General features: G+C 64.0%; 1 protein-coding gene across 1 annotated transcript in view; it reads left to right on the forward strand.

Moving 5' to 3' along the window:
- Nucleotides 1–12,457, forward strand: part of Megf6 (multiple EGF like domains 6) — a 91,384-nt gene that overhangs the window by 8,591 nt on the left and 70,336 nt on the right. Inside the window, exon 3 of the mRNA XM_042701995.1 lies at nt 177–286. Coding sequence (XP_042557929.1) covers nt 177–286 — 110 coding nt within the window. The remainder of the gene's footprint in view (nt 1–176; nt 287–12,457) is intronic.

The raw sequence follows: 12,457 nt of genomic DNA on the forward strand, positions 1-12,457 counted from the left end.
GCCGAGAGCCAGCTGAGAGCCAGGGTGTCTCCCACCCCAGCGTGGAGCTGAGCCTGCCACAGGGAGGTCAGGGGCCACACTCGGCCTCCTCTCGGGGAATGTGACAGCCCCGCGGTGCCGCGAGAGCCAAGGCTGGCCCTGTGTGGTCAGCATGTTCCTCTCCCTTCTTGTTCCAGAACCATCTACTACATGGGTTACAGGCAGGTGTACACCACAGAGACCCGCACTGTGTTCAGGTGCTGCCCGGGGTGGAGCCAGCAGCCCGGCCAGGAGGGCTGTCTCTCAGGTGAGTGTCCCCCTCCCTCCTTTTCTCCCTCCCTTTTCCACCTTCCTTTCCATGCAGTGGGACACCTCCTGGTCTCAGGCCTCTGGGGTGGCACTCTGCCCACCAGCAGCTGTTGGAGTGGATGGGTAGAAATGGGGCCTTGTGGAGTTCCAGCAGGGCCTGCTGCAGCCCGGGGAGGCAGAGCCTGGTTGTGCCTGCAGGGGTGGGAAGCCTGTGCTACATCACAGACGATCCCTGCTCAGAGAGAGGTGTGCTCACAAGTGTGGAACCTGGCTGCCCGGGCTGCTTAGGAAGGGGCCTGTGGACAGGGGGTGGGGGAAGAGGTGGGCTGACAAGTGTGGGGACGGGTGGGCTGACAGGTGTGAGGACAGGTGGGCTGACAGGTGTGGGGACGGGTGGGCTGACAGGTGTGAAGACAGGTGGGCTGACAGGTGTGAGGACAGGTGGGCTGACAGGTGAGGACAGGTGGGCTGACAGGTGTGAGGACAAGTGGGCTGACAAGTGTGGGGACGGGTGGGCTGACAGGTGTGAGGACAGGTGGGCTGACAGGTGTGAGGACAGGTGGGCTGACAGGTGTAGGTGAGGACAGGTGGGCTGACAGGTGTGGGTGAGGACAGGTGGGCTGACAGGTGAGGACAGGTGGGCTGACAGGTGTAGGTGAGGACAGGTAGGCTGACAGGTGTAGATGAGGACAGGTGGGCTGACAGGTGTAGGTGAGGACAGGTGGGCTGACAGGTGTAGGTGAGGACAGGTGGGCTGACAGGTGTAGGTGACGACAGGTGGGCTGACAGGTGAGGACAGGTGGGCTGACAGGTGTAGGTGAGGACAGGTGGGCTGACAGGTGTGAGGACAGGTAGGCTGACAGGTGTAGGTGAGGACAGGTGGGCTGACAGGTGTAGGTGAGGACAGGTGGGCTGACAGGTGTAGGTGAGGACAGGTGGGCTGACAGGTGAAGACAGGTGGGCTGACAGGTGAGGACAGGTGGGCTGACAGGTGAGGACAGGTGGGCTGACAGGTGTGGGGACAGGTGGGCTGACAGGTGAGGACAGGTGGGCTGACAGGTGTAGGTGAGGACAGGTGGGCTGACAGGTGAGGACAGGTGGGCTGACAGGTGTGGGGACAGGTGGGCTGACAGGTGTAGGTGAGGACAGGTGGGATGACAGGTGTAGGTGAGGACAGGTGGGCTGACAGGTGTGAGGACAGGTGGGCTGACAGGTGTAGGTGAGGACAGGTGGGCTGACAGGTGAGGACAGGTGGGCTGACAGGTGTAGGTGAGGACAGGTGGGCTGACAGGTGAGGACAGGTGGGCTGACAGGTGTAGGTGAGGACAGGTGGGCTGACAGGTGTGGGGACAGGTGGGCTGACAGGTGTAGGTGAGGACAGGTGGGCTGATAGGTGTGAGGACAGGTGGGCTGACAGGTGTAGGTGAGGACAGGTGGGCTGACAGGTGTGGGGACAGGTGGGCTGACAGGTGAGGACAGGTGGGCTGACAGGTGTGGGTGAGGACAGGTGGGCTGACAGGTGTGGGTGAGGACAGGTGGGCTGACAGGTGTAGGTGAGGACAGGTGGGCTGACAGGTGAGGACAGGTGGGCTGACAGGTGTGAGGACAGGTGGGCTGACAGGTGTAGGTGAGGACAGGTGGGCTGACAGGTGTGGGTGAGGACAGGTGGGCTGACAGGTGTGGGTGAGGACAGGTGGGCTGACAGGTGAGGACAGGTGGGCTGACAGGTGTGAGGACAGGTGGGCTGACAGGTGTAGGTGAGGACAGGTGGGCTGACAGGTGAGGACAGGTGGGCTGACAGGTGAGGACAGGTGGGCTGACAGGTGTAGGTGAGGACAGGTGGGCTGACAGGTGTGAGGACAGGTGGGCTGACAGGTGTGGGGACCGGTGGGCTGACAGGTGTAGGTGAGGACAGGGGAGCTGACAGGTGTTGCCTGAGTGAAGTAGGCAGTGCCCTTCCTCTAAGTGTTTAGCTCGGAGGTCACTGGTGGCCAGCAGTCCTGCGTCCCCACACTGAGGGTCCACAGTTCCTTGGTGTCCCTCCCTCTGGGGACAGGCGGTCGTCCTGAGGTGACCTGCAGCGGGAAAGGGAAGCGCGCAGGCCTGGTGGCAATGTTTGTCCAGGAGGGAAGTGAGTCATCTGGGCAGGAAGGGAGCAGAGGAAAGAGGGAGGAGGAGGCCAGGTCGGGGTAACACGGGCGAGGTTCTGGCCGGGCCCCTCCGGTGGGCTGTGCCCGCCCCCTCCGCCCCTGCCATCATACTGCCTCTCTCCCCACGCACCCAGGCGTCCCGAGTCTCAGCTGCTGGCGTCTGAGAGGAACAAAGGCGTCTGTCTGGATGGGGGGAGACATCAAAGCCGAGGTTCCCTGGCTTCCTCTTTGGGCTAGCTCTTACAGGGGACAAGACAAAAAGGGGGCCTGGGGCTGGGAGAGGAAGTGGGGCCGCCAGCCCGTCCCCCAGGACTGCAGGGGGAGGACAGGGTCATATGCAGACTGCAAGGGGAGGGGGCGGCCTGGGCTCCGTCCCAGGCAGAACGGAGAGATGAGCGGGGCTGGAAAGAGACGTGCAGGGCGGATTTAGGGCCTGGGCTGGGCTCTGGCAGCCCTCTCCTTCATCTGTGTCTGGGCGTAGCCATGCCAGGGCCAGGGTGGGCAGGCGGGCAGGGCTGGGACTGGACAGTCTGCAGCAGGCTGGCCCGTCCCCAAGGGAGGCAGGGTGTGAGGATGGGGCCGTGGGAGGCGGGGTGTGGGGATGGAGCCATGGCAGGCGGGGTGTGGGGATGGGACCGTGGCAGACGGGGTGTGGGGATGGGGCCGTGGCAGGCGGGGTGTGGGGATGGAGCCATGGCAGGCGGGGTGTGGGGATGGGACCGTGGCAGACGGGGTGTGGGGATGGGGCCGTGGAAGGCGGGGTGTGGGGATGGGGCCGTGGCAGGCGGGGTGTGGGGATGGGGCTGTGGCAGGCGGGGTGTGGGGATGGGACCGTGGCAGACGGGGTGTGAGGATGGGACCGTGGGAGGCAGGGTGTGGGGATGGAGCCATGGCAGGCGGGGTGTGAGGATGGGACCGTGGGAGGCGGGGTGTGGGGATGGGACCGTGGCAGACGTGTGGGGATGGGGCCGTGGCAGACGGGGTGTGGGGATGGGGCCGTGGCAGGCGGGGTGTGGGGATGGGACCGTGGCAGACGGGGTGTGAGGATGGGACCGTGGGAGGCGGGGTGTGGGGATGGAGCCATGGCAGGCGGGGTGTGGGGATGGGACCGTGGCAGACGGGGTGTGGGGATGGGGCCGTGGCAGACGGGGTGTGGGGATGGGGCCGTGGCAGGCGGGATGTGGGGATGGGGCTGTGGCAGGCGTGGGAATGCCAGTTTCTCTTCTGGCCTCGGCTCACGCCAAGCCTTTCCTGTCTGCACCAAGTTCTAGGCTGTCACCTGCGTGTGGGATCTGTGGATCTTAGGAGAAGCCCGTGACCCAGTGGTGGCCTGACCGACGTAGTAATGAGATGGCGGTGGTGTGGGGTCTTGGTCTGGGCCAGCCCTGGGGATGTCATGTCCCACAGGCTGAGGCTCATCAGGGCCCCCAGCTGCAGCTGGGTGCCCTTAGTTGCTTGCCTCTGGGATTTCATCTTCAGGGCGGGTTCTCTGATTGATGTACCTTGCTCTTGTGTGTTTTAATAATCCCAGCAGAGCGCACTGCTCGATCCTCTCAGTGTTCCTGCTGTTTAACTCAGAGGTGAGCGGCTGGGGCGGGTGGCGGCAGGGCCCCGGCCTTTCCTGGTGGCCTCAGCCTCCTTCCCCTGCCTGTCCACCCCAGCAGCCCCAAGGATGGGATGTGTGGGGACGCGGCAGGGGCAGCACTTGCCCACAGGAAAATGTGGTCTGGCCAGGAGGTGGACTATAAGACTTTGTGGGGTCACATAGCGGGGGAGGAGTGGGGAGGACAGCTGAGGAGGAGGAGGAGGACGTCCTGTGGGAGGACAGCTGAGGAGGAGGAGGGGGACGTCCTGTGGAGGACAGCTGAGGAGGAGGAGGAGGACGTCCTGTGGGAGCACAGCTGAGGAGGAGGAGGACGTCCTGTGGGAGGACAGCTGAGGAGGAGGAGGAGGACGTCCTGTGGAGCACAGCTGAGGAGGAGGAGGACGTCCTGTGGGAGCACAGCTGAGGAGGAGGAGGACGTCCTGTGGAGGACAGCTGAGGAGGAGGAGGACGTCCTGTGGAGGACAGCTGAGGAGGAGGAGGACGTCCTGTGGAGCACAGCTGAGGAGGAGGAGGACGTCCTGTGGAGCACAGCTGAGGAGGAGGAGGAGGAGGACGTCCTGTGGAGGACAGCTGAGGAGGAGGAGGATGTCCTGTGGAGGACAGCTGAGGAGGAGGAGGAGGACGTCCTGTGGAGGACAGCTGAGGAGGAGGAGGACGTCCTGTGGAGGACAGCTGAGGAGGAGGAGGAGGACGTCCTGTGGGAGCACAGCTGAGGAGGAGGAGGACGTCCTGTGGGAGGACAGCTGAGGAGGAGGAGGAGGACGTCCTGTGGAGCACAGCTGAGGAGGAGGAGGACGTCCTGTGGGAGCACAGCTGAGGAGGAGGAGGAGGACGTCCTGTGGAGGACAGCTGAGGAGGAGGAGGACGTCCTGTGGAGGACAGCTGAGGAGGAGGAGGAGGAGGACGTCCTGTGGAGGACAGCTGAGGAGGAGGAGGAGGACGTCCTGTGGGAGCACAGCTGAGGAGGAGGAGGACGTCCTGTGGGAGGACAGCTGAGGAGGAGGAGGACGTCCTGTGGGAGCACAGCTGAGGAGGAGGAGGACGTCCTGTGGGAGGACAGCTGAGGAGGAGGAGGAGGACGTCCTGTGGAGCACAGCTGAGGAGGAGGAGGACGTCCTGTGGAGCACAGCTGAGGAGGAGGAGGAGGACGTCCTGTGGAGGACAGCTGAGGAGGAGGAGGACGTCCTGTGGAGCACAGCTGAGGAGGAGGACGTCCTGTGGGAGGACAGCTGAGGAGGAGGAGGAGGACGTCCTGTGGAGGACAGCTGAGGAGGAGGAGGACGTCCTGTGGAGGACAGCTGAGGAGGAGGAGGACGTCCTGTGGAGGACAGCTGAGGAGGAGGAGGACGTCCTGTGGAGGACAGCTGAGGAGGAGGAGGACGTCCTGTGGAGGACAGCTGAGGAGGAGGAGGAGGACGTCCTGTGGAGGACAGCTGAGGAGGAGGAGGAGGACGTCCTGTGGGAGGACAGCTGAGGAGGAGGAGGAGGACGTCCTGTGGGAGGACAGCTGAGGAGGAGGAGGACGTCCTGTGGGAGGACAGCTGAGGAGGAGGAGGAGGACGTCCTGTGGGAGGACAGCTGAGGAGGAGGAGGAGGACGTCCTGTGGGAGCACAGCTGAGGAGGAGGAGGAGGACGTCCTGTGGAGGACAGCTGAGGAGGAGGAGGACGTCCTGTGGAGGACAGCTGAGGAGGAGGAGGAGGACGTCCTGTGGAGGACAGCTGAGGAGGAGGAGGACGTCCTGTGGGAGGACAGCTGAGGAGGAGGAGGAGGACGTCCTGTGGAGAACAGCTGAGGAGGAGGAGGACGTCCTGTGGAGCACAGCTGAGGAGGAGGAGGAGGACGTCCTGTGGGAGCACAGTTGAGGAGGAGGAGGACGTCCTGTGGAGGACAGCTGAGGAGGAGGAGGAGGACGTCCTGTGGAGGACAGCTGAGGAGGAGGAGGAGGACGTCCTGTGGAGGACAGCTGAGGAGGAGGAGGACGTCCTGTGGGAGGACAGCTGAGGAGGAGGAGGAGGACGTCCTGTGGAGCACAGCTGAGGAGGAGGAGGACGTCCTGTGGAGGACAGCTGAGGAGGAGGAGGACGTCCTGTGGAGGACAGCTGAGGAGGAGGAGGACGTCCTGTGGGAGGACAGCTGAGGAGGAGGAGGAGGACGTCCTGTGGAGGACAGCTGAGGAGGAGGAGGACGTCCTGTGGGAGGACAGCTGAGGAGGAGGAGGAGGACGTCCTGTGGGAGGACAGCTGAGGAGGAGGAGGAGGACGTCCTGTGGAGCACAGCTGAGGAGGAGGAGGACGTCCTGTGGAGCACAGCTGAGGAGGAGGAGGATGTCCTTTGGGGCACAGCTGAGGAGGAGGAGGACGTCCTGTGGAGGACAGCTGAGGAGGAGGAGGACGTCCTGTGGAGGACAGCTGAGGAGGAGGAGGACGTCCTGTGGAGGACAGCTGAGGAGGAGGAGGACGTCCTGTGGAGGACAGCTGAGGAGGAGGAGGACGTCCTGTGGGAGCACAGCTGAGGAGGAGGAGGAGGACGTCCTGTGGGAGCACAGCTGAGGAGGAGGAGGACGTCCTGTGGAGGACAGCTGAGGAGGAGGAGGAGGACGTCCTGTGGGAGCACAGTTGAGGAGGAGGAGGACGTCCTGTGGGAGGACAGCTGAGGAGGAGGAGGAGGACGTCCTGTGGGAGGACAGCTGAGGAGGAGGAGGAGGACATCCTGTGGAGCATAGCTGAGGAGGAGGAGGAGGACGTCCTGTGGAGGACAGCTGAGGAGGAGGAGGACGTCCTGTGGAGGACAGCTGAGGAGGAGGAGGACGTCCTGTGGAGGACAGCTGAGGAGGAGGAGGACGTCCTGTGGAGGACAGCTGAGGAGGAGGACGTCCTGTGGAGGACAGCTGAGGAGGAGGAGGAGGACGTCCTGTGGAGGACAGCTGAGGAGGAGGAGGACGTCCTGTGGAAGACAGCTGAGGAGGAGGAGGAGGACGTCCTGTGGAGGACAGCTGAGGAGGAGGAGGACGTCCTGTGGAGGACAGCTGAGGAGGAGGAGGAGGACGTCCTGTGGGAGCACAGCTGAGGAGGAGGAGGACGTCCTGTGGAGGACAGCTGAGGAGGAGGAGGAGGACGTCCTGTGGAGCACAGCTGAGGAGGAGGAGGAGGACGTCCTGTGGGAGCACAGCTGAGGAGGAGGAGGACGTCCTGTGGAGGACAGCTGAGGAGGAGGAGGAGGACGTCCTGTGGGAGGACAGCTGAGGAGGAGGAGGACGTCCTGTGGAGGACAGCTGAGGAGGAGGAGGACGTCCTGTGGAGGACAGCTGAGGAGGAGGAGGACGTCCTGTGGAGGACAGCTGAGGAGGAGGAGGAGGACGTCCTGTGGAGGACAGCTGAGGAGGAGGAGGAGGACGTCCTGTGGGAGCACAGCTGAGGAGGAGGAGGACGTCCTGTGGGAGCACAGCTGAGGAGGAGGAGGACGTCCTGTGGAGGACAGCTGAGGAGGAGGAGGACGTCCTGTGGGAGGACAGCTGAGGAGGAGGAGGAGGACGTCCTGTGGGAGGACAGCTGAGGAGGAGGACGTCCTGTGGAGGACAGCTGAGGAGGAGGACGTCCTGTGGAGGACGGCTGAGGAGGAGGAGGAGGACGTCCTGTGGAGGACAGCTGAGGAGGAGGAGGAGGACGTCCTGTGGAGCACAGCTGAGGAGGAGGACGTCCTGTGGAGGACGGCTGAGGAGGAGGAGGAGGACGTCCTGTGGAGGACAGCTGAGGAGGAGGAGGAGGACGTCCTGTGGAGGACAGCTGAGGAGGAGGAGGAGGACGTCCTGTGGAGGACAGCTGAGGAGGAGGAGGACGTCCTGTGGGAGGACAGCTGAGGAGGAGGAGGACGTCCTGTGGAGGACAGCTGAGGAGGAGGAGGAGGACGTCCTGTGGGAGGACAGCTGAGGAGGAGGACGTCCTGTGGAGGACAGCTGAGGAGGAGGACGTCCTGTGGAGGACAGCTGAGGAGGAGGAGGAGGACGTCCTGTGGAGGACACCTGAGGACGAGGAGGACGTCCTGTGGGAGGACAGCTGAGGAGGAGGAGGACGTCCTGTGGAGCACAGCTGAGGAGGAGGAGGAGGACGTCCTGTGGGAGGACAGCTGAGGAGGAGGAGGAGGAGGACATCCTGTGGAGCACAGCTGAGGAGGAGGAGGAGGACGTTCTTGGGAGCACAGCTGAGGAGGAGGACGTCCTGTGGAGGCCAGGTGAGGAGGAGGAGGAGGACGTCCTGTGGGAGGACAGCTGAGGAGGAGGAGGACGTCCTGTGGGAGCACAGCTGAGGAGGAGGAGGACGTCCTGTGGGAGCACAGCTGAGGAGGAGGAGGAGGACGTCCTGTGGGAGGACAGCTGAGGAGGAGGAGGACGTCCTGTGGAGGACAGCTGAGGAGGAGGAGGACGTCCTGTGGGAGGACAGCTGAGGAGGAGGAGGACGTCTTGTGGGAGGACAGCTGAGGAGGAGGAGGACGTCCTGTGGGAGGACAGCTGAGGACGAGGAGGAGGACGTCCTGTGGAGGACAGCTGAGGACGAGGAGGACGTCCTGTGGGAGGACAGCTGAGGAGGAGGAGGACGTCCTGTGGAGGACAGCTGAGGAGGAGGAGGACGTCCTGTGGGAGGACAGCTGAGGAGGAGGACGTCCTGTGGGAGCACAGCTGAGGAGGAGGAGGAGGACGTCCTGTGGAGGACAGCTGAGGAGGAGGAGGAGTTCTGTGGGAGGACAGTCAAGGAGGAGGTCCTGAAGGAGGATTGCAGGAGTGGCTGTTACCTGTGGCCTGGGCTTCCCCGGTCACGGGCCTCCTGTCTGACACCGTGATGCCACCGCTCTGCAGAGGATGAGCTCTTGGCCCTATGGCCTCTCAGGATCCTGGGTGAGATCTTGGGGCCAGGCCCGACCAGGGCACGGGTGGCAAGGCAGGCAGCAATGGCGCCGTCCTGACTCCATTTCCGGCTCTGGGGCCTGTGGTTTGTCAGCCCCCCGGGTTTCAGCCTGGGCTCCCTGTGCCCATGTTGAAGCCAGGAGACCTCGCAGAGGCTTTGGTATCTGAGGCGCTCAAGAAGTGCCCGCTGGTCTCCACTGCCCCAGGGACTCCTTCCGACCCAGGGGAGGGCATCACCCCGTCCGTGGGTGGTGACCCAGAGACTCTGGCAGCCGTGTCCCACCTCCTGGGGCCTCCACCACGCGCCCCCTCACAGCTGGGGCTGGTGCCTGGCTGAGGCAGGGGGCCTGGGCCTGGGAGCAGAGGGACAGGATGAGGGGCCTGCACGAGGGAATTGCCTGGTGTTGAGCAGTACCTTCTTCCCCTCCAGCTCCTGGCTCCTCCATCCTGTCTCTTCAGACAGGCCCGCCCCGCCCCAGCCGTTGGAAACCTTTCTAGCTTCCTGTGACCTGGCACCTTGGGAGGGGGTCGGGCACCATGGCAGTGAGGGCGGGCACTGAGCCCCACTGTTTGTGCAGGAATGACAGAGCAGAAAGCAAAGGCTCAGAGAATGGCAGGAAGCCGCTAATCGCATCCTGCTTTCTGTCCAGTTACGGCATTGTGGCTGGGAGGTGAACAGAGAGAAAATGTGCTGGGCGGGGGCCGGGGCTTCCTGAGAGCTGAGAGCTCGCAGGGCTGTGACCTGGAGATTTGGGGTTCATCCGCGCCTGGCTGGGTGCTCTCTGTGTTCTTTGGTGTGCCGGTACTGGTGATGGAACTCAGGCCCTGGACACTGCCCCTTAGCTTTGTCTCTCCAGGCTAGCACTTTACTGCTAGCCTCCCCTCCACTCCCAGCTTCATTTTTGGTAGTTAATTGGAAATAGAAGTCTCATGGACTTTCCTGCCTGGTTGGTTTTGATCGGTGACCTTCAGATCTCAGCCTCCTAAGTAGTTCAGGATTGCAGGTGAGAGCCACCAGCATCCGGCTGGGGTGTTTTCTGAATTCTATCCTCTCCCAGATCTGTCAGACAGCTCTGTATCAGTCATAGTCACCCCGAGTGTCCCCACTTGGACCCTTGTGTCCTGCCTGATGGGATGGACAAGCAGGGATGAGGCACCAGGGAGACTGCCTCTGCCCCCCTTTGTTTCTCCCGCCCCCCGGGCTCTGGGGTCAGCTCTGATGTGCGGGCTCCAGTGTGGGGTCGTGGGTGGAGCGGTGGAGGCTGAGGGGGTGTCAGGAGCACACGGCTTCTGGTCGGCTTTGATCCAGCCAGCGCTTCTCACAGCTGCGGGAAGCAGGTTTTGTTTCTGTAGGACATGGCAAAGCCTTTAACAGGCCAACAGGCCCTGTGGGCCCGGAGGCCGACCGAGCACAGTGTATTCCAAACTGAAAATCCAGGCAGCGCCTTCCCCAAGACAAAGCAGCGGCAGAGTTGAAGCAGTAGAAGCCAGCCCCTAGCACAGGTGCGGAGAAGCACCGATGCCTCCTGGACGGATGCCACAGCACAGGGCTTGGCGCTCTGGCCCAGGGCGAGGCCCAGCCCTGGGCCTGGGCACGGAGGGAGGCCAGAGGAGCTGGCTGAGATGGAGGTCGGGGGAAGGCTGTGGGTTCAGGGCTTTGGGGGCCTGAGGTGAGGGTCGGTAGGTGCCTGCCGGGCAGGGGGTCCTGGCAGGGGACAGAGGGTGCAGCGAGGTCAGCGGCAGAGCCTGGTAAGGGAGGAGGCCGCCGTGATGACCACAGCGGTCCTGCAGATCCACTCTGCCCTAGGCCCGATCCTGGTGCCCAGCAGCCGAGGCACCAGGTCTCGGGAGGACCTTACTGGGGTCTAGGACATCTGGCCTGGTGGCCACTACCTCCTCTGCCCCCAGAGCAGGCTGCCTAAGGCTTGGCGTTGGGGGTGGAGGGCTGCAGGAAAGCCGTGGACCAGGGCGCCCTCCTCCTTTCCTGCCTCTGCTGTCTGCGTTTCCTTTCCGTCTGGCCATATATCAGCCCCACTCCCCAGCGTGGGAATCGGCCAGCCCACATCCCAGGCCCGGAGCCTCCTTCCTCCTGGTGACCCGGGGCACGCAGGGGCCTGTTGTCCCTCTGTGACCCCCTCTCACTGTCACTGTCCCCCGCAGGCCTCCCATCCACGGAGCCAGGCTCAGGTGGGCCCCGGACCCAGGTACAATTTACACACATGCTGCCTTGCACAGATGTGCACACGCCCACGTGCAGCCATCCCCACCCATGCATACAAGCTCACTTAGGATGCTCATGGCCGTACACACCCGCTCAACACATCTGCTGGGCACAAGCTCACACGATGCATGCCTGCACACCCGTGTGCGCTCACACATTCGCCTCAGCCGCAGTGTGCTCACACCCAGAGTGACCCGCGCTCTCTCTCCTCCTCCAGCCTCCTCCTTGAGGGGGGGGTCTTGTGAATTTTCTGCCTAGGCTGGTCTTGAACCCCGATCCCCACAATCTGGGCCTCCCAAGTACCTAGGACATAGGTGTGCACCACTGCAAGCCTGGCCCGGCTTCTTTTATGATAGGACGGCGATGCTCACAGGCTCTGGCCCTCAGTGTTTGGAGATGGCTGTTTTCCATGTCACCCCTCAACCCTGGAGGACTTTCTGTTGCAGATCGGGGTGATGGTGGGTCTCCCTGGGCTCTGCTTTGCCCCTCGTCCCCAGGAGGCCCAACTGGGAGCACCCCCGTGCAGGGATTGGTCTGGAGGTAGAGGCTGAGTTTGCTCCGGGGTGATGGCTGCGGGGTCTGAGGGAGGCCCGTGGCGGTGGATAAGATTCTGGGAGGTCAGGAAGAAGCATCTGCGAAGAACCTGGGTCCCGTGCCCGCCCAGGGTGTCCTCCTGACCTCACACCGAAGTGGGACAGTGTTGGGCACCAGCCCGGGCGCTGGCCACCCTTGCTCTGTGACCCAGCGCTGCACACCCGGCCCAGCGCTCGGGCTGGAGGGCAGCTCCCTGGCTGGCCTGGGCATGGGGGAGTTGTGTACACAGCTGGCCACGTCCTCCTGGCCTCTGCCACTGGCCCCTGGGAACTCAGGGCTCCTTAGCTGACTGCCACGGCCCCCCTCCCACGGAGGCATCCCTCCCTGCTCCTGGCGGGAGTGCCACAGGGGCTGCAGGCTGGCCGAGCCCACAAGCCCCGCAGGCTCCAGGGTGGCCGGGGCAGCGGGGCACTGTTGAGAACCCCACCCAGTGAGTGAGCCCCACAGGATGGGCTGCCCTGCCCTGCCCTGCCCTGCCCTGCCCTACCCCGCCCCGCCCCGCCCCGCCCTCCGCATGTGTATGCTGGTCAGTCACGGGTGCTCCCGTCCCGGCCACCTGGTCTGGACACCCCGGCTTGAGGGGACACTGAGGCAGGGGCTGCCTGCCAGGCCCCAGGAACTGCAGTCTCCACTCTACCTCTGTGGCCTCGCTCATCAGCTCTCGGGAGCCTCAAGGCAGCAGGTGCAAACACAGCCCCA

This window comes from Dipodomys spectabilis, unplaced genomic scaffold, assembly GCF_019054845.1.
Source record: "Dipodomys spectabilis isolate Male_0828 unplaced genomic scaffold, ASM1905484v1 ptg000299l, whole genome shotgun sequence".
NCBI lineage: Eukaryota > Metazoa > Chordata > Mammalia > Rodentia > Heteromyidae > Dipodomys > Dipodomys spectabilis.